The following is a 23,398-nucleotide window of genomic DNA, read 5'->3' as shown; positions in this document are numbered from 1 at the left end:
ATGGCCTTGAAACGTGTTTCCGGCCGTACTGGCCCATTTCTCGAGGAGGAAACGTGGCTAGTACGGCCGAAAATGAGTTTCTAAGCCGTACGACGGAGTTTCCTCTTCTAACTTGACTTTTGCTTGTATTTTTTTATTTTATTTTCTCGCTTCTAAGTTTTTATTGGGCGACTAAAATATCTTTTGGATGCTTCTAGATGCCTCTCAAGTTATAAAAAAGAGGATTTTTTGAGTGGGGCAACATAATGTTCAAGCCTATTTTTCATTTTCATCCTTTTACTTAAATTTTTAACATTACCATGAAATGACTCAGGATGTTTGAGAGTGGTTTCGCCCTCATTGAATTTCATATGGAGAAAGTAGAATTTTAGATCTCATTCAAAATCCAACAGATTTATCTGTTTTTCAGGATTTCAAGGTTGGGGGGGATTGCAATGTTTCCATTGGATTTTTTCATGTACTAGGGTATGGAACTTGTATTTAATCAAGAGAACCAAGCCCTCTATGTAGGGGAGACTCCCAATAATCAAGAGCACGTAGGGTACTAGGGTATGGAACTTGTATTTAATCAAGAGCACTAGGTTGTTCACTATGTAGGAGGAGACTCCCAATCAAGCACGAGACAAGAAATTATAAATTTCTCGTGGCTGATTTTGGATATTGATATTTTCATTATGTGATCATTCATGAGTACATGTGATGTAAATTTAGAGAATTATAGTTTATGCATTGACAATTGACAATTTAATCATAATGTAATAAATTAGAATGTATCATATATGCTTTATGATTGCACATATTTCTTAAATTTCCATATTTCCATATATATATATATATATATATATATATATATATATATATATATTGTGTTTCCCTATTTCCAAAATTTGGGGGGGTCACGTTTCGTACCTGTGCCTGTTTCGGAAACTCGTACCCATTTCCCCGTTTCGTGCAACTTAGCATCATTTGTATTTATACTCTCCTAATGAGTTTGATTTACCTATTTGAGTCTACATTAGCCCATAGAATAAAAATAATGTGCAAATAACTAACTTTTGGTGACAAGCCCACAAAACTAGCTCATAAACAAAATAACAAGCCTCTCAAGAGGTTGAATGATCAATAATACATGTCATTGGGCTCTCTATGAAGCCTGATGAAGTCCATAAGTGCCATAATGATGAATAGTACTTCCAAAAATGATGGACAAGGGGTTGGCCCCTTGTGCGCCACATAATAAACGTATGGTGCTACCAGTGGGTGTGAAGGCACACAAGTGACTTCATAGGTCTCCAAGTAAGTCGAAGAGGCCTGTAGACCATCTGTAAGGGCTCAGATGATGGTGTGAGTGATGCCACATCAACATACAAGTCCTGGGTCATCTGCCAAGTGCATGGTACAATTGTGGGACAGACTAGGCAAAGGCTAAGTCACTCGGTTCAACGAATTTATTCATTCGAATTCGAAATTCGCCGAACCTCAAAACAATTTGAACAAATTCGTTTATGTTCGCCGAACTTTATGCCAAACGCGAACACGAACTTTATGCCAAACACAAACACGAACTTCATGTCGAACACAAACACGAACACGAACAAATTCGATGAAATTCGCCAAAAATTGGTTGAAGTTCATTTTAGGGTTTTGTGGTTCGACATTTTTCCATCATTTATAATTAAAGAAAGTAAATCAAGATTGTATGTTTGGTAACCCTAACGAACTTGAGGCTAAAACTTGGTGACACACGAAAATCTACCTCACTCACAGTCACAACTGCTCACTCCACCAACCGATGAGATAATCGGGCTTTTGGGAGTTGGATAACTAGCCATCGGGAATCACCGGGCTTTTGGGAGTTGGAGTCACCGGGCTTTTGGGAGTTGGAGTCACCGGGCTTTTGGGAAGTTGGATAACTAGGCCATTGGGGCATTTGGAATCATTGAAAAGACGAGAAAGGTTTTTGATCCGATTGACAAACTTTTCTAATGGGAACAATAATATATCTTTTTCAAGTAATGTTTATGTCAACCAACCCATTGAGAGGGTTGAATCATCGGGGTGAATAATGAATTTGTCTAGTTCAGTTAATAGATTTCACTAACTAAAACAACAATTATTTTTTGTCAATTTATAGTTTTGTTAATTAGCATATAATTCCATTGTGATGTATTGGCGACGTAACAATTTGTAGTTGTCGGTATGGATTTAGTGAAAGTTAATGGTGATTTTTGCTTTTTATGGGGTAATCTACATGATTTATTTGTGAAGAACTGTTGCTAAATTTGTTTTTGAGCCTGCTTAAACTTAAATAGTATATAATATTTGTTAAAAGTGGCAACTAGGGCCAAACTCCATGTGAGTCATCTTATTTATGGCAACTGATATTTTTCTTCGATCCCTCTCATCGAGAAGTGTAGGATTGATCTAAAGATCATCCGATTCCGATAATTTTTCATGGAGTTATGAATTTATTTGTGTTATAAGACAATTCGTGAAGGTCGGCTAGAAACCAAATAAACCCCTCATGTGCTCAATGTTTTAGTATAAAAGGAGATGACTTGATAGTCATTTAGACACACTTCACTCTTGATTTCTCTCCACTTGTTTTGGGTTTTAGTGGCAAAAGAAATCTAAGAGGATGAAGCCCTAATCACAAGTCAAGAAGGATGCCCTAGCCGCTGTTATAATGATGCCCTAGCCATACGCTGTCCAGAGAAAGGTCTAAAATGCAGACATGAAGATGATAATGATGCCCTAGCTATACGCTATCCAGAGGAAGCCTAAAACGCAATAATGAAGGAGATCTGGCCACAATAAAGAGGCTCCTATACACAAGCTAAAGGGGCTCCTATACGCTGCCTAAACCTGCCCTTATATGCTGCCTAAAGGATGCCCTAACCGCAACAATGAAGGGAGATCTACCACTGTTTAGGAGAGCTTCTATACGCAGCAAGATCCATTGTCATGTGGAGGCCTTAAAGAGCCCTAGCCATGGGTTTAGTAGACATAGCCGTAGCAAAGAGAAATTGATGCAACAAAGCTGCAACTTTGAAACGATTCTCGGACCTATGGTTTATTGGTCCAACGTATGGACAAAATCATCCATTACAACAAATCTAAGGGACCTCAAAATTAAAATCAACACATAACATAAAACAACAATCTACAAAACACACATTTTTTTTCATTATATTCGAGCTTGAATTACATACAAAGGCGCTCAGGCCTTGGCCATGTCCTTGCCAGATTTACATTGTGTTCTCCTACCCCTTTACAAATGCATGAAGACTACATTTTATAAGGAATGCAACAACGTTGTGGATTATCTTAGATCCACAATACACTCCTAAATCTTATCAACAACTCCCTAAGATCTCGTGAAGGTCTCGATTCATGCTTACCACAATGCAACGATCAGGTCTTTGTATAGTTGTGGATCGGGTTTCATGTTTTTATGGCGAGTTTGTCGAAGGTCCTTGATGCTCCTGTATCAGACTCCCAAGGCACAAAAATTTATGACCTCCTGGTCTTTCTAACAACTTTAACTTGTGAACTGCAATCAGCCCCTGCAGTAACAAGTCTCCTTCTTGCTACACATGCCTCGCTAAGATTCTCTCCTCTGAGCTCAGTCTTTCGGCATCTCTCTGGTTCTCTCTTCTTTGTAACCATTTGAGCACTTCGGGCTCTAGGCTGCTGCAAATATTCTCACCTTCCTCTGATGCTACCTGCACAAAAATATAAATACCAACGCTGACTAATCCACAATATAATCATACTTCTTCCCAATGCACGCAGAATATTCTTCTGCTCTGATATCACTTTGATGCGGCAAAGCTGCAACTTTGAAATGATCCTTGGACTTGTGGTTTATTGGTCCAACGTATGGATGAAATCATCCATTACAACAAATCTAAGGGACCTCAAAATTAAAATCAACACATAACATAAAACAACAGTCTACAAAACACACATTTCTTTTCATTATATTCGAGCTTGAATTACATACAAAGGCGCTCAGGCCTTGGCCATGTCCTCCCCAGATTTACATTGCATTCTCCTACCCCTTTACAAATTCACGAAGACTACATTTTATAAGGAATACAACAACGTTGTGGATTATCTTAGATCCACAATACGCTCCTAAATCTTATCAACGACTCCCTAAGATCTCGTGAAGATTTTGAGAAGATTCTTCGGCGAAAATCACATAGAGATATTTTTGTCGACGCGTTTCGAACCAACCAGTGTGGTTCATCGTCAGGACAAGTTGAACGAGCAGATCTTGCTATGCATATTAAATAGATAGGGTAGAATATCCAATGACCAAATTTCTAGACCAGGTAATGGCTAAAATGACAACAGCTAGATTTGATCGGGAAACGGCTAATTTGACTATGATGAAGGGTATAAACTTAATTTATTTAAATAAGTTAATTCGGTTATTAATTTACTTATTAAAATAAACGTAAATGGACTATTTTATAATTATAAATATATATTAGAATAAGTGAGTTAATATATTATAATAAGTAAATCATAAAATAAAATAATTTCCAATTGGATTTCAGAGATCTGTGGTTTGTGTTATTTGAATTTCTGATCGGAGAACCCACAGTAATGGAGTTTTTACACCAACGTTTCGAATCCCACATGGGATCCATCATCAGGGAAAAAAGAAAGATGAAGAGAAAGATGATAAAAAGAAGAGCCAGAGGGAGGAAATAAATACTCATGAGGGCAGAATAATAGAGGCAAAGCACAGGTCGGCTGGAAATAAATAATGAAACCTAATTTTAATTTTAATTTATTTATTGATTTTGATTTTAATAAATTAATCTTATTTATTTAATAACTTTTTAAGATAATCTTGAAAAAATATATATAATTACCTAGATACTAATATATATAATGATAATAAAATCAAAAAAATTTTAAAGAAAAAACTTGAAACCCTAAAGTAATAATATCTAAAAACTAGAATATAAATTTTAATATTTTAATATTTAAATCATAAACCTAATACTATTAATATTTATAAAACCTAAAGACAAAACTAAAAACTTTTCATCTAAATATTTAACTAACCTAAGGACTCTACACACATTCATATATATATATATTAGAATTAATAATAATCAAGCCTACAACTTCATAAATATATATTTAGAGTTAATAACAATCAAGCCTAAAGCCTATATCAATTTCTAAAGACTAAAGTAAATATTTTAATCTCTTAAAACTATATATACAATTAAAACTATATATACAATTAAAGTCAATTTCTAAAGACTAAACTATATATTTTAATCTCTTAATTTCCAATTGTTAGATATCAAAGTTATTATATATAAATATTAAAAATAGATTATTCTATAAATAGTTAATGATATTTTAAATAAAATATAAGTTAAGGGGATATATATTTATAAATATATATTAAAATAAATAAATTAGTGTCATATTCATAGTCAAAGAGATTTCCGATATATAAATATTAGAGAATTCAAGTGTTAGAAAAATATTACAATATTAATTAATAGTTTATTAAGGGTAAAAATTAGTATATTAGTTTTAAATTAATTAATTATAAAATTAATTAATTATAAAAAAAGAAAAATTAATTTAATAGTCAAAGAGTTCAAATATATAAATATTAGAGAATTCAAGTATTAGAAAAAAAAATCACAATATTTTAAAAAATAATTGATAGTTTATTTGAGGGGAAGAAAGGAAGAAAATGACTAGGAGGAGAGCGCTAGGACCCAACAACTACTGATCTTCCAGCGATCCTCTCTATTGAGATTGTTCGGCCTTTTTTCAGTTTCAAGGGCTTCCCTAAATTTCCGGTGATAGAATTGCGACACTCTAGCAATCACACTAGCTTCCTCGATGCAGACATGATGATTGGTTTTCTCCACATGCTCTGCTAAAGCGGAAGACTTGGTTCTCATATGCTTAAGGTAAGTTGCATGCTCACTAATCCTTTGGTTAATGGAGTGACCGGTCTCACCAATATAGGGGGTCCCACATGAACAAGGAATAATATAAACTCCTTTCATGTCCTTGGGGTCAATAGGATCCTTCACAGATCTGAGGGACTTACGAATGGTGTTAAGAGGTCTAAAGGTTGAGGGGACATTATGCTCCTTAAGAATCCTCGCAATCCTATCTATGGTCCCTTGAACAAACAGAAGATGGACACCAGGAATCCGTTCTTTAGGTTCTCTTCTGGTTAACGAATTCTTAGTTGCTTTGAGGAGAGCCTTTTGTCCCAAATGTCTGCTATAACACTCTAGCAAGAAGCCTAAATTCAATAATCTCATGAAGATCTCAATTCATGCTTATCATAATGCAACAATCACGTCTTTGTGTAGTTATGGATTGGGTTTCATGTTTTTATGGTGAGTTTGTCAGAGGTCCTTGATGCTCCTGCATCAGAAATGCCCTAACTGCAGCAAGGAGAGATAGCTTAAGGACAGCGTGGGCATTCCTAAAGGGGAGGCCAAGTTGTTGAGGTACAACAGACTGTTCTAGGGCATGTTTAAGGGTTGTTTCGAATGCGTTGAAGGGCTGGTTGATGAGAAGAGAAGGCCATAGGGCTGGAGGTTAAACTGCAACTGTTTAAGGACTATTTCGTGTAGGATAAACCGTAGCCGTTTAAGGACTATTTTGTGTAGGATAAACCCTTGTTAAGGCTGTCGTAAACCTATAGGATTGCTATGTGGTAGGATGCAGACCATACCACCACAACCAAGGGTAGCGTAGGTAGATTTGAGGGCTATCTTGTGCCCTACACCTTCAACGAAGTGGAGAACACCTACACAAGGACCACAGATTTTTTGGTTGTTTTGTTGACTATTGAAGAACTGTTACAACAGTGTTTGGTGCCATAAGTAGTCATCATGGTCACAACAACTAAAAGGTGAAGAACAACAGTATGAAAGAAGCATCAAGGCATAGTGCTGCAATATCAATTGGGACAACAACAAGACATAGTGCTGAAATAGCAATTGGGACAACAGCAAGACATAGTGCTGCAATAGCAATTGGGACAGCAGTGTGGTAAGCAAGGTGAAACAATCACATGGTGGCAAAACAAGGTGCAACAATGGCACATGATGGTACATGATGCAGTACAATGATGGGCACTGTCATGATTGATGAATCATGATGAGATGGAGCATTGTGATGATGGGTGCATCATGGTGCAGCATGGTGAGGTGCAGCATGATGACGAGATGCAACATGATGACGAGATGCAGCACGATGATAGGTGAAGGAGTCACCTTAGAGAATTAGTTGAAGCAGCATGTCTTGAACTGATCTCATGTATCATCTTCTTAGAGATGATCTATGCTCTTATCTAGATAAGTCAAAGTGTTGACTTCTGTTGTAAATGTACTATCTCTCTCTCTCTCTCTCTGTGATGAACTATTGAAGATCATATAAGAAGAATTGACGAAGGGTTTCCCCACATTGGGGTTTGTCCCTGGCTAGCGCCATAGCTTGTGTCCTCTTGTCTTGGCTTGTCTTCTGCGATTTATGTTTATGTTCTATCTGCAGTTTACTTTAATGCTGATGTGATGGCTAATCTGGCAAAGATATTGAGCTAACTGTGAAAATTAAAATAAAATGCTCTAAGCATAGAACATACCTAAACTTAACAATATTTCAAATTTTATATGTCGAATTTTATGCCGAATTTTATTAGCAAAATTTTAGGTGCCGAACTTTATTCGAATTTCAAGGTTTTGCCGAACTCAAACACAAACATGAACGTAATGACTTAGGGCAAAGGTGAACCAGGTGCATCTTCCTCGTCCAGTAAATGAATCTCGAGCAATATCTGAACATCTCTGGAGTTCCATGGAGTGTTGTCTATTGCTATGGAGGCCCATTGCTCTCAACACACATCTTACATGTGCCAATGTAGCCATCTGGAGGGTTAGGATCCCGTAAGAGACCAAACACAAAATTGAGACCATCTGCAATCTTGCATAAGATCCAACGCATCCCCTAGCCTTCCAATGCAACAATTCATCAAAGGAAATCAAGTAAAAGGGCTTACAAGCCACGGACAACAGGTGGGCACTTCATAATGGCATGCCCTTCCATAGTGGTCTTTGGCATGTGCTAATGTCTCTAAGCTCTAAATGGTGTTAACCAAATATCCTAGCAGGCAATTTCTACTTCTAAAAGGGGATAGTATGTCCAAGGTACATCATTTAAAGGGTGGTGGCGTGTGATAAATAGATGAATGGAGTAGGGGATGAAAGGGGCAACCCTGGGCCACATGCTAGGGTACAAGGGTAGGTAATAAAAGGGAAACCCACACTTGGGTATATAATGTATAGGAGGGAGCAATCATGGTATATGAGGTGCCCCGACCTTGATTTTTTCACCATTTTTTATATGCCTTTTGCCTTTTATGATTTTTCTTTAATTCACTGCTCGGGGCTCAAGGGGTAAGAGCATGATGTGTGAGAGATAATAGTGGATACCCCCTTTAAGGTAGGGCAATTCATTGCCCACGAGGGGTTGAGACAATCATGGGTTCGTGAATGATAAAGGAGGCTCATCTAGGGCCTTTAGGGACCAAGGTGATGGCCATGATGATGGGGTAGAGCTTATGTATTGGATTTTTCCCATGTGCTAAATGTGTTTGTCCTGACCATTTTTTGCATTTAGTGGTACATTTTCTTGTTGGATGTGGCCAATTATGCTTGCGCTTTTCTTTTCGGCTGCATCAACCTCTGGGGCATCATTCCAGGCCCGACCCAAGGTATGGGCAAGGGGAAGGGGAAGGCTAGCCCTATGTGGACCCAGTGGAGGAATGTGGACCCAAGTGGGAGAAATGATGAATGAGGTTATAATGTGTGGAAGGGGAGTAATATATATGTATAAGGGAGTAGCATGACCACACAACCAAAATCAAGGTTTCCCATGTAGTACGATCCCTAAAGCCCAAGGGTCAGTAAAAGAGATCCCACAGGACTAGGGTCCAAGGTTAAAAAAAGGTCTAGGGGACAAGAGCACAGACTTAGCCCACTCTTTCCACCAAATCCCCTCATCAATCCATGCCCAAAAGTGTCCATGATAAGCAAACTACAACAATCAATTACCAAATGAGAAGGCATACCTTTAGGTTTGGGAGGTTCACGTTCAAATATACGATCATGGCAAATGGGTGAAGGACCACATGGATGGCTTAAGTGGCGGAGAAATGACACAACGAGCTAGTTGGTTGCTGCAAGGGGCTGCTAGTTGTCGGTTGAGGACCATCTTGGAGAATTTTTTTCTCCTAGGGATATCACCCACAAAATGGTGGGTAACAGGACCCTCACTTTCCATTATTTGGTAGTCTTACTTGGATGTTCATAGCATGTATAAGTGGACCAATGTTGTTAATTCAACTTTCCCTTCAACCAATTGCTTGATATCTTTTAGTTTGTTGATCAGTCTAATGTTGTTGTTAATTTATATTTCCCATCAGCCAATTGCTTGATATTTTTTAGTTTGTTGACACTGATCAAGGCTTATTCATTCATGTTATTATCTTCCTCTTTTCAGTCGTATAAGTGCTCTCTATATGCTATCCTATATTGTCAATCTTCTATCTTCCCATGGAGGTTGTGAAGGAAATGAAGAAATGACATGTCTCAAGGATGAAGATCACAAAGAGTAGAACTGTAGTTCCTTTTGAGGTTTATGATCTTAATGTTCTAGAAAATTCACACGACACCAAATGAATGATGATTTTGGTTGTACTATGGTTATTGTATGTCTAGTCATCATGCGAGTGTATTGTACATTGAAGAATTGTTCATATGAATGACTGTTTATGCCTTGAAATGAATTGTCATTGATAAATGTTTCACAGGTTAATACATGGATGCTGTTTTTCATCACTCTTTCAAATGGTGAATATTTTAATTACTGTGATTTCATAAATAATTACCTTAATCCAAAACAGAGATTGACATGAATATATCAGTGTTCCACAGAAACTCGCCCACCCCCCCCATAGGGGTCTAGTTTCCTCGCTCCCCCACGCTCCGAGGACTTGGGGACGAGTAGGGGATGTTTCCCCACGCCCCCAAAAATGAGGAAACTCAGGGGGATGTGCCAGGGAGTCGTTTCCCTTTCCTGAGGGGGCATTTCCGAAAAAGGCGACGTGAGGGGACGTGGGGAGACGAGGGGGGTTGTGGGGGGACGTGGCACACGTTTATGCAAAAAAAAACGATTTTAATTAACTTAACCCTAAAACTAATCTTTAATTAACAGTTAAACTAAGCGTAGGGTTTTGGAATTTGGCTGTTTCATGTTATAAAAACGGCAGGGTGAATACATAACAACACACACAGCCTTCGCGCACTGCGTGTGTTGTTATTACTAGATCTGATCACTCCCATGCATGGAACCTCGATGGCATCTGTTGGAACATTGCAGATTGCAGAATGGACCCTTGATATGGCTATCACATTGGTAATGTGATTTGGTTATTTGCAGGAATTCTGGAGTGCACATATTAGACAGAATTGAAGACAGATCTTGAGGATTTCTATCACTATGAACTGTCGGCCCTCTGATTAGACAAATTCTGAGTTTGATCCAAACAAATTCATTTATCTATGGTTGCTGCTCGATATTACCCTACACATTCTGTGAGGAGATCTCCCTGAAGTGGTTACTCATCAATGCTTCTCTGCTTCTCTCAAAGCTCGGCTCTTCAAGATTCACTATGGATGATCAACATCAGAGGCTCCCTCTTGTGAAGAATTCAGTTTGTGACGATAAGAAATATTAGAAGGCAAAGAAGTTCAGCATCAAATTAACTTAACTTTTGTGTGGCAGTGCTTGCTTTCTAAAAGACAAACTGATCACGTTGAAGTATTTTTGATTTCTCTAAATAACCCTAACTGGTGTCTTACAAGTATCTGTATAATCAAGTTACAGTAATCCTTGAGGTCATTGTATTTTGAATTTAAACAAGAGTTTCAAAGTAAAGGAGCAGAAGCTGTAATACATATAGCCAAATTGTCAGATATGGAAGCTACAGGTTTAGATTGCAGATTTTTGGAGTTATGATAGAAGTATTAGTAATGTTCTTGACACAAATGTGCATCAGTGGACAGAGGCATTAGCATCTTGTTATGCCATCAGGAGTCTGCACAACAGTCACTCTTCAACAAGGATACAATTGACAATAGAATTCACACGAGCATAACACAACACTGTTGTTTTGTATATCCTTGTAATTGATACTATGTACAGATGGGCAAAACTCACCAATGATTATAGCAGTTTGGCCTAGAACTGAACAGAGTTGCCTTGATAACATATTGTTGAAGTTGCAGAGGACAGAAGTGTTAAGATTCTGAGATTCAGATCTTTTATTGATAACAGAGATGCAGGAAGAATAGATCTACAGTGATCTTCTACAATGACATTGTTGAGGTTTGTTGTGTATTATCAGAATGCTTAAGATGGTGGTATTGCTGTCTTTGTATTTTGTTATAATGTATGATCATTGATGTATGATTATAAATTAGAATTTTAAAATTAAAATTTATTATTTTATATGATATTAGAAATTTAGATAATGATATTCATATCAGTGATCATGCTTTGCAGCTTTTCAATTCAAACCAAATTGTCATAGTGGACTCAATTAATAAATTATATATTATATTTATAAGTTTTTAAAACCCTGACGCTCCCCCACGTTTCCTAAAAAATGGTGGGGAGCTTTTGCATAGGCCGCTCCCGCGCCCCCTCGCTCCCTCTCCCCCTCGTCCTGGAACCTTGGTGGAACATTGGAATATATCATACCTATGGATCAGTAAACTCGATATTGGTTCAGCTGGGTTTGAACCTAGATAAGCACATTGGCAATTGATTCACTGTCTGTTCCCATTAACCATGCAGTTGTCAAGTAAGGAACAATAAATTGAAATTGTTTGCATTAATGGTGAAGTATCCTAAAGACTTTGATAGCCCCCATAGGGAAAATTAATTCCATGATGCTTCCTCCGAAAGAGAGATCTCTCAGGCCACTAGATATAATTATCTTTTTATTCTATGTGCACAAATTTTGTTAAAGGATGACAATGACTCTTTCTACGATATTTCATTTCTTTCTATATGTGTGACAAGAACACAAGTTAACATTGCTTGCATGCTTTATTGTGACCTCTATTGTAATGCTATCAACAAGAAGAATGGCAGTGCATTAACGTGGAGTTTATGAATGACAGGTTTTAAGGAGTGAAAAAGAGCCATTATTGTGGACCCTTTGGGACAAGTTTGAAATGGAATGTGTTGGAATGTCTTTGCAGACATTCCTTGCTGAATTTAAGCAGCAACATGGACTGGAGGTAAGTATAAATTTTACTAGTTCATTTCAATCTATTGGTTCAAGATTGATTTGTCCATAGACTGTAACAAGAGTTTGTTAAAGTTTAATGATGATTAGATATGTTTTTTTGGGGGGGGTTCATATAATTCAATGCTAAACAGTGCTATTTCTGAAGGCACCTTTACTGGAAATCCAGAACTGATTTTGTCAGTAGTACAAAAAAAAGTTTTGGACTTCTTTGTTTTGATTATTTGCCAGTCACATTGTCATTTGAGCATGCCATTTTTGTTCCAAGCGGTCACAATATCCATATGAGTGTTTGATTTTGTTCTTGATGTATAAAATACCATTACCCCAGTGTTACCAAATCTATTGGTCCAGGGGTTGGGTCCTGGATCAGATCCGAATACACCTGGATCCACTCAGGATTTTATTCCATATTGCATAGGTCAAATTGGATCCCTTACCTATCAAACATATCCTAAACACCTTCCAGGGATCCTGTGATTTTGGGTTATTGTAATATGAAAACAAAACGAATTTTAATTAAAAGTATCAACAAATGCTACAAGTTATTCCTTTAATTTATGAACCGATTTAATCTGGTTGGGCCCTTAAGTTTGTTGAACATTGATGGCTGTAGTTGCAGGCTTTAAAATTAGCAAATTGCAAACTTGAAAGGAAAAAATTGCCCAAACTTGTGACCTATAAATAAATGTCAAAAGCAAAAATCAATAATTGAAGGCATGGTCCCTAAACTAGCCATTCTCCGATGCCTGTATAGATTCTCCTTCTTTGCAGGCTTGTTGGACACTATTGAATCTCTCACACTCAAACCTCGACTGTGCTAAAGCTCCCACACTGACTGCATTGAAACTCCCATTGCTTGACTGTGTTTTTAGTGTTGTGCCTGACTATGCTATATTGAGTCTCAACTATATGGTGTGTCCAAACATTCAAATTGAAGTCTAATGATTGAAGGTGTGCATGAATTTGTCACGTTTCCTCAATATTGAAACTCACATCTCAATCCCAACCACCTTTTGTGTATGTCTGTGCTTGAAGTTGACAATGTTGTTGTTATGAATAAAATATATTAAATATAAATAATTATGATAATTGTAATAATGATTAGTTAATTAGTAATTAGTGTTGAAGAGGCATGTCTAAATGGGACATGACTTTCCATGAAGAGGCACCTGCCTAGTATATAAGTAGGACCCTCACTCTCATTTGTATCATCATTCTTAATCGTACCTTTTAATATATATTCTTGTATTTCAATGGAGATCTTTATATTCCAAGTCTTCTGGAGTATTTCACCTGAAGAATGAACTTTGTTCGTTCCATTTGGTATCAGAGCTATTCGATCCTCTGGCCGCTCAATCACTGCACAGAGCTGTGTTCTCCAATCTAGATCTTTGACCATCAAATTCGTCAACATTGTTGCCATTTGAGTGTTTCTCTACAAGAATTTGGAGTTTCTCCATATTGCCATTTTGGTCTTTGGCCAAATATAAAAGGAAAAAAGAGCACATTAAAATATATATATATATATATATATATATATATATATATATATATATATATAGTTATAAAAAAAGAAGAAATTCTTAAAGGATTCCACACCAAGATTTGAAGGAAAAAATATTTGAAGGTTTTAAGGTATTTTTAAACAACCCTAAGCTTATTTCCAAAAGAAAAAATGGAGTCTAATTCGGAAATGAAAGCCGGAAGATTCCTAGAAACTTCATATAACTATGCCTCGGTGCTATTTAGAATTAAAGGGTCGATTGTGGGAAAAGATGTCACTATTGATATCTCACTTGCCAAAGATAAAAATTATATAACGCCTAAAATCGCAAACCAATTAGTGATTCCAAAGTCAAATATAATCGAAAAATTACACTGTTTTGGCAACAAAAAATATGACAACCAATTTACAGTTAAACATTGAGAATTATACATCTATATCGCAATTCTCAGTTCAAACCCTATGGAGCAATCAAGGTGACATTATTTTGGGTTCGCCATGGATGGAAACCCTAGGTTCCTTCATCCTGAATACGAAAAAGAAGTTTTTAACATTTTCCTACAGGAAGAAGAAAATAACACTCCAGGATGTTACACTGAAACCAAATTCAGTAACACCAGAAGACATACAAGATATTTCAAAAATAATTTTTCAAGAAGGTAAAAAAGTACTACAAAATATGCAAAGAGAAATTGACAAGATCACCATTGACAAAAATGAAGAAGTTTCTCAGCTTAAAGACCATAGTGAATAATTATTGACGCAAATTAAGAAGCTTAAGAAGGAAAATAAGCCATTAGAAAGCAAGGTACAACAACTTATCGAGAAGGAAGCATCAAATGTAGAAATTCAAGTTGACGAAAAGAAAACAAATACCGATCCAGTCAATAACACAACTCAAAAAGAGGACAAACTAGTTGAAGTAAGAATGTACTCAGAAGTTGCAGTTCCAACAACAAAGATGCAAGTGAAGATCCAGAATTTAACCATTCAACTTCCATAACTAAAGGAAATCAAGGGCTTCAAATAAATCAAGAAAAAGACACAAACAAGATAAGAGAAAATCAAATCAGTAGAATTCCATATTGACATGTGAATCACGAGAGTAGACAACTCAATCAAGCTACGTATTTAGAACATAAACAATAAACTGATGTTCCGAAGAATACTAATGTCAGTGCAATCCACTCATGTGATAACAATTCATCACAAGTTTCCAGTCACCGCAAGATTCCACAGAAGATTAATATAGGTTGGTCAGATCCTTTATTCGTGTGACAATTTTATATATCACTCCAAGGATCATATCAACTTGTATCAACAAAGATGATAGTTCTGAGACGAGAAGACATTCGAAACAGAAAAAGAGATCAAGCCTTTTCATCAGCAAGCTTTGAGGACAAAGTTTTTTGAGAAGGATGGAAATGTTACGAATAAAATATATTAAATATAAATAATGATGATAATTGTAATAATGATTAGTTAATTGGTAATTAGTGTTGAAGAGACATGTCTAAATGGGACATGACTTTCCATGAAGAGGCACCTGCCTAGTATATAAGCAAGACCCTCACTCTCATTTCTATCATCATTCCTATTCGTACCTTTTAACATATATTCTTGTATCTCAATGGAGATCTTTATATTCCAAGTCTTCTGGAGTATTTAACCTGAATAACGAACTTTGTTCGTTCTAGTTGTCCACCAATAGTTTTGAATAGGAAGCTATATTATAATAATAATAAGCTTATATCATATATATTATATCTTTTCTTTTTGGTATTTTTTTAAATTTAGCTCCTCCATTAATATTATAAAAGAGCGTTGCATCTTTTTCAGACTAGAGATGCCACTCCCTATAGGTCTGTCTTAGTTTGTGAAAAATTTGCATATGATAGACTGCTTGGCATGTCTTAATATAATGGTAAAGTAATATACACCCCTGACCTTAGTACTCAGCAGTCTGAAAATAGCTTTATACAAAAAACTGAGTTTGATCTTAGTAACTATGACCATCACTTTTTGTGAAAAACAGAGTTTAATCTTAATAACTGTGACCATCACTAGGCTAGACCGTACTATGCTATAGGGCAAAGGAGAAGCCCACTGAAAGACTGAAAAACTAGACAAAAGAAGATAAGTTCTGGCATTTGACAAAGCTAATTTTCCTCTTCAATGTCAGGATCTACAGAAATGTAAACTGGCTGGCTATTATGCAAGTAGCTCCTGTGTGTATGACTGGTCCTGTGGTTCGTGCTCCTTGACCACTGCCTCTCTCCCTCAAATGGTTTTTATCAGGGTCTCATATTTTTGTCTAGGAAGTCCAGCTTGTCTAAGATTTCCATGCTGCATCCCCTTATCCACTGTTATCTGGGAAATAAAGGCTTTGTTGTGCCAGTATATCTCAACCATCTTGAAGAGTTTCACATCTCGACTTCTAGGTAATCCCATGGTAGGTATCCAGTTGAGAAGCTTCTCATCTACCTCCTTAGTTGATGTATTTTTTATGTTTTGCCTAACACTTTTCTCAATCTCCTCAAGTTCAGCCTCATCATCTTGCTGAAAACCTCTTTTGATAGTGATCAGCTGCCTCCATAGATTACCTTTTAGCTGTGGTCATTCTTTGATGTTCCCTTGTCTTATTAAGGTTTCTATGTGCTTTGGGTTGGCCCCTTTTGCCACTACATCTATCTCAGGCTGGTGGTCACTCCCATCCATATGATGGTTCCTTACCCTGCTATTACTCTAAGCCTTGGCCAGCAGAGAAATAGACGACCAGGGATTTTTGAGCTCTGCCTTTAAGGTAAGGCCAATACCCCAAGAAAGATCCCAACCCAACTCTGGATATAGATACTAATACTCAGCAGATACCCAACTGCGAAACTGCTCACAGGGGGAGACAGACTGCACTTCTCTAATTGGCTAACCAGAAACTAGATCCCTACCAAATTTTTTTTGCACGGAGAATTGGAGATCAATCCACATGAATGGGATGAATATGATCCAGGCTCAACCCCCTAGAACACAAGGAAGACAGAAAATTGATAGGCAAATTTTCCAAACCGCTAACCTTTCCTGCAGTCTCAGAGCATTGCTGCTATTTCCTATTGTGTTCTGAGCGAGAAACATATCAATTTCAAGGGGAACCCCAAGCATTTTCATCATTGTGACTGTGTGTAATTGAATTCTCATACTAGATGATGACCAGAGATTCAGATGGCAGAAGTAAAATATCATAAAGCCAATCCTTTCCACACTGTCAATTGTACCTTGTTCCATTATGCAAGCCTGCCGACACCTGTCATGTGGTGTGGCAAGTTTCCTTTCCTCTAAGTGATTGCACCCCATCAGATTGTTTTTATGGGATTAACTTGATTTTTACTCCCCTAATACCCTATATGGGGGTGCCATATCTACTCTCTGAATTTTCAAGCATTCCTCCTTTCGGTTGCCTTGAGTGATGCTTTCCCAGTCGACCTCCAAGTCATGATCCTTGCAGTTGACTCCTTAATTGGCTAATCTGTCAGCAGGATGGTTCACTTTGCTCCTGACATAGAAGGGGATAAGCACTAGAATTTGATAAATGGTATGAATTATGTACTCCCATCCAGAGGTCAGCATCCAATTACTTGTCAACTTTTCTCGTCTGGTTCCATTAAACAGTTGCTTGAGAATGTTCACTAAGATGGATGAGTTTCCTACAATCAGCCTTTCATATCCCTGAGGTATGGCAAGGTGAACTGTTTCTTTTGTGTGGCTTAGCTACGTTCCATAGATCATCCACATCTCTATTTTTGCATTTAAAAATGGATCAATTCCTTCTTTTCCAAATTCCCTAGAGGAGGAATCTTGGGATATATGCTAGACTTTGTTTAGTATCAAATTCTCAAAGGGGGAGGACCACCATCCTTTTATGGTTTCTGAAATAACTTTTCTCCTTCAATTGGTCTACTTGAAGGTTGTTTCACCTCTGTCCCACATAATCTCAACTTGCTTGCATTGATTAAATAATAAATAGGTGCTTTGCTGGTTCTACCATCAATATTTGGCATATTGATGCTCCCTCAAACCTGCTTTCTATATTTTTCCTCATGTCAAAACCTATCTCCTAGCTAGTAGCCAACGTAATGTAGATATTTTGGGCCCTATCTTTGGGTTCCATATCTATTTCTAGATCTTATCCTTTTCCAACAAGTCATGCCCTTACTTCCAATTCATAGAATTCTTTGATTGAAATGTTGCTTCTCTTTTCTACGCTCATCGAAGGATGGCTTATCCAAGTTTGAATTGGATTCTTTTGTTTTTTAGTTCTTTTTCTAAGAGATATAGGCCTTCTTGAGAGATGAAGGGTAGCCATTAGTCTTGTGTCTTCCAAGTATGCCATCGCCTTGGGTTAACCATTTGAGTATCTTCTCAGCATTGATTAACTAGGTGCTAGTTCAGGAAGTGGAAAAGATTCTTGGTTTCTAAGAGACTGTTGTTTCCATTTAGTTTGGCTTGTTGCTATCATGAGTCATCCTAGAAGAGTGTAGAGGACCCTTCATGGATTTCCCAAAAATTAATGAGCTTAGTCTATGCTCATGTTGTTCCATGCATTGTTCCATATCAAGGAATCTGTCATAAGTCCATCCATTCGTATGAGGTTTTTTTCTTCTACCTCCCATTCATATGCTTGTCTCTATATTTGATTCCATAGCTTTCCCTTTCTATTCAGCGGCTAAACAATGCCACAACAATTTCCCTACCCATTGTTGAGAGTTTGAAGATCCCTATCTCCTAGACCTCTTGCATATCTAGGAAGGCAAAGTTTGTCCCAAGCCATAAGGAGGACCCATTTTCTATCTTTGTTTGGGTCATCCAAAAGGAATGAACATTGCAAACATTCAATGGCTTTGAGGATGTCAAGGCATGGGGAGGAATATTTTAATGATGAGTGTAAGTTTATATCTACCTTTTCCCACATCTCTAAGGTGTCATCCTCTTGTGCACATGGTTCTAGGAAAATCAGTTGATGGTTTTGGAAACAACACATGATTTTGGCACATGCATTGATGAGGTTGACCACCATTGGCACTCTTAACTATGGTGCACTTCATCTTGTTATTATTTTATTATTTATTTTTGGTTTGAGGTGGTCGAAGGCACATTCTTCTAGGGAGCACCTCTTGTAGGTGCTCATTCTTCAATGTTTTGTGGCCAAGATAATTATTTCAGCACTCGGCGTCATTTCACATCTTCTAGAGAGTGCGCTCACTTTTTTGACTTGGAACTTACATATTTTATTATGAGATGGTTATGGAGGAGGTTTCTTGAGGAACATTTTGCACATGGACAGGACATGTGGCTATTTTCATGAGCTTGGAGTTTGAGGAGGGCCACACATTGCTATTAGCATGCATTTATTTAGTCAGTCTTCTATATTTGGAGTGTCTCCTTGGAAGGTGCACATGTGGAGACATTATTCTTGCTATTTGTGGAGGGTTTTGCTTAGAGGAGTGCACCCTATGTTTATGTTACTTTCTTCTCGGAGGGTGCACATATGGAAGGGTATTTTATTATTTCACGGAACCTTGTATGTTAGAGGTTGTAACCGCTTCATCATTTTGTCATTTGCTTGACTTGTCTTATGGTAGTGGCTACTTGGGAACATTATTTTATTTGCATGCATGCATATTGGAAAGAAAACTGAGTGAGTTCTACTACATGAACCTTGGAACACATCCTTACATGTCAAGGAGTATTTTATTTGTATTATTGATCTAGCACCTTGGAGGTTGCCTTGTATGTGGACGATTTGGCATCTTGACATGGTAAAACACCTATTTTAGGTGATGTGCTGTCATATCTTTATCATATTTTCCTTCATATTTTGTATGAGGCAAGCACTCTCAGAGAGGCTAAAGTCCACATAATATTTGATATGGTCAAACATTGTTTGAGGATGGATCTAACTACTCCATTATTAGGTTATTGTTTACCTTGTTATGGAGTGAACTGGACAATAATTTATTTTTATTTCAACAGATAAGAGGTTTCCTTTAAAGAGGAGTTTTCTTCCCATATGAATTTAGGAGGCTAAGTAGTTCTCCTCTTGGGCAACATTGTAGATAATTTTTGCAAGATTATTGGAATATTGAAGGTATTGCTTATTTTTATGTGTCTTTTGTGTTTGCACTACTTTCATATGTTGTTTATTGTTGTAGGAAACCCTTGTAGCATGTTATGTATAGGCCTTGCAATGGATCATATGCCACTTGGATGGTGTAATGGGAGGATATAATCCCTCTTATATTTATTATTGTTGTGTTAAACTTGCATCTAACAAACCTAGTTGTTGTTAGAGTAATATGACATCACCTTCATAGCAATGCTTAAGAATGACACTCCTAGCTTTTTGAGGTTAATTTTTTTGCAGTACTTTATAGTAAGATCATGTTAATAATTAGGAAGAATGAGACAAGATATGTAAATTGGCAAAAAAGGCTTTAAGCCTTTGTATTGACCTTATAGATCTTCTAGATCTAGATGTAGATCTCACTAAAAACTCATCAATGGATCATGAAAACACATTATCAAGATAAGGATTGCAACTCATAACAATATGGTCTCGGACTTTGTGATTGTTTAGGGACTCACAATCTAACGATCCCCCTCGCGATTACAAGTCTAAATGGTTTTACCAATAATTATTAAACTGAGCTCTGATGAAGATATTGTTGAAGGAAATGTAACTAGGTTCAGTGTTCATAAATGTACTTTTGATATTTGTATTTATTCAAGAAAAGAAATATTATTATTATAATATATGTCAATGAGTTTCTTGCTCATTGAAATAGGTATAGCACAAGTTAAAGTGCTATAGGTGAGTCAAATAGTCAAAATAAAATGTTGAAGACCTTAAGGACATGTTGCACCGTGTATATGTTTGTATAGAAGTCAAAGGATACTCCTCCAAGCAAAGCCAAGTTTCCTCCTAGCATGTGACACCACCAAAGAAGCAATCTGAATTATATATGTCAAGTTGGCTTGTAGTCTTCTAGTCGGCCTTCAAGTCGGCCTAAAGGAGGGACAAACCTCTATATATGGAGGTTGTCCACTCCTCCAAAGACAACGCACTCATCTCTGAAATCAACGAGAAAAGAAGGCAAGTAAAGGGTGAATGAAGGAAGAAGAAAGGATCTCCAAGAGCAGCGAAGAAGAAAGATACACAACTGACCTTAAGAAGACTGTTTCTAGGGTAAGTTACAACCACACGTGCGAGAAAAGGAGGGTTGTCTCTGCGGTTATGACAAAAACAACTCACAGCTGATATATCTCACTATTTGAGGCTAGTAAACTAGGACTATAAGGCCTTCGAATCAAGCGAAGGAGAAAAGAGCTTACAACATCAAGTAAACCACCACACGTGTGAGAAATTAGGGCTGCAGGATAGTCATACCAAGTTTGTACCTACACCTCAAGGAAGAAGGTCATTTGGTCAAGAGGAAGGAAGCGACCATCACAAAGAAGGAGTCTCATCATAGACCAAGGATCCGTGCCTCTTCTAGAGCAAGTGCAACAAGGTTTACCAACAATCGAAAGAAGAACGAAGTGCTGTAAGAAGGAGGACAAAGTGCCAGGGAACGAAGTGCCGGAAGAAAAAAGTGTCAGCGAACAAAGTGCAGAAAGGAGGAAGGAATTGACTTCTGCTTGGAGGATATTCTTGTCAAGGGTCTAGGGTTTGGCATTGATCAATAAGAAGCTTCAATAAGAGAAATTTACCGAAGGGTTTTCCTCTCAAGAGAATAGAGGTTTTGGCCCTGACAGAGAGCCAACATCTTGTGTTCTTGTTCTTATGTTTTTGGTACTAGTTTGATGAAGTACACACACATGCATTAATAATAAGAAGAAGATTAAGCTAACAAGAAAAGTAAAAAGACTCCACAAATTGTTATCAAGTCAAGAAGAATAACACTACACCTAATTGCCCTAGATTATTCAACATGGTTTCAGAGCTAAGGTGACACATCAAGGAAAGGGCATCTCAAGAACACTCATCAAGGAAGGACATCTACAAGGTTGAAGCATCAAGCTAAGAAGTCTCAATCACTTCAAGGACAAGAAGATCTACAATCTATCATTCATCAAGGAAGTCTACAAAGCTAGAAGAAGAGCCTTATATAAAGGCACTGACAAAGAAGAGCAGATCAAAAAGGTACCTACATCAAGCCACAAATCATCAAGCAAGCCCAATTGGAGAAGACATCTTACGGAACATCAAAGCAAGCCATCAAGACTTCAAGGAGAAAAGAAGTCAACTACATTTCAAAATCTATCAAGTAAGTATGTGTTCCCTTCTAAATATACATCAATGTCTTTTTGCAAGGAAAGCAACAAGTTGGTAGGTACCAATAACTTTCTTGCATGGAAGAAGAGGACTAATTTACTTCCAAAGGAAAATGAACTTCTAGAATGTTGATTTGTGGTAGCATCGGATGTGCTCTAGCCATGAAAATTGGTGGAGAGGCTAAGGCACATAAGATCTCCAAGACCCAAAAATGGTTTGGGGAAATTCCACCCGCTTGGAGAGATATTAAAATAATTAATATTTTTAATGGGGTTACTAAGTCTAAACTTAGGAAAATTAAAATATTAATGGGTATTAATATAAAACTGGGTGAGAATGTTCTAAATGACATGGATCAAGTCAAATCTAATCTTAATCGTTAATTAGGGACTTAATCTTGGCCGTTGAATCGTCAACAGGAAAAGTATAAGAGGAGGATTGCGGGTCAGTTGGAGATACACGAAGTTGATGAATCAGTTTGATTTTCTGGAGCAGGGCTTGCTGAGAGAATCGAACAAGTGATCTTGCAGCGAGGGGCAGTGAGTACATAACAGAGAGGTAGGGATAGTGCCAGAGGGTCAGTGCAGAGACCAAAGAGGCTGACGCAAAGGCAACAGAAGCTACGCATAGGCAGCTAGAGCTACGCAAAGGCAACAGAAGCTACGCAGAGGCAACTGGGGACTGCGTAGAGGCTGAGGGGCCTGCGTGGGCAACGAAGAGGGCTAGAGAGATGATGCAAATGCTTCAGCAGTTGAGTTGAAGCTAGCAGGCCTGACACAAGGCCAAGAGGAAGCGCCAGAAGGATTTTCGTGGGGCAGACTAAAGCTGAGAGGCTGAATATCTGTCTCCGAGAAGAGGTATTACTGCCGTGTAACAATCTCTGTTGGGTGAGCCATTTCTGGCACCCTAGTTGTACTCAAGAATCTACATAATAATAAAACCCTCAGAACTGCTGCATCAGTTTTCCCGCATTGGTTTTTTCCGGGGATAATTGTCCAAAAATAACGGTGTCCCTTGTGTGTTTGTCTTAGTATTTCAGTTGTTGATTTGTATATGAGTTAAGGCCGCATTTGTGTTTATTTCAATATTTATATTTATAAATAACTTGTTAATGGAATGAACAAGTAGGAAAAATTAAACCCGATAATGCAATAGGGATTTCTAATGTGTCAGACTTAGC

At 37.4% G+C, this 23,398-nt stretch overlaps 1 protein-coding gene across 1 annotated transcript in view; it reads left to right on the top strand.

The window, feature by feature from the left end:
* Window positions 1-23,398, top strand: part of LOC149169055 (uncharacterized) — a 541,452-nt gene that overhangs the window by 430,380 nt on the left and 87,674 nt on the right. Inside the window, exon 12 of the mRNA XM_089428542.1 lies at window positions 12,258-12,377. Coding sequence (XP_089284668.1) covers window positions 12,258-12,377 — 120 coding nt within the window. The remainder of the gene's footprint in view (window positions 1-12,257; window positions 12,378-23,398) is intronic.

Source organism: Pinus tabuliformis, chromosome 4_2 (genome assembly GCF_031772625.1).
Source record: "Pinus tabuliformis cultivar Carrire ecotype Pingquan chromosome 4_2, CPIR1, whole genome shotgun sequence".
In the NCBI taxonomy this organism is placed as follows: domain Eukaryota; kingdom Viridiplantae; phylum Streptophyta; class Pinopsida; order Pinales; family Pinaceae; genus Pinus; species Pinus tabuliformis.
This window is presented reverse-complemented; position numbering and strand designations above follow the sequence as displayed.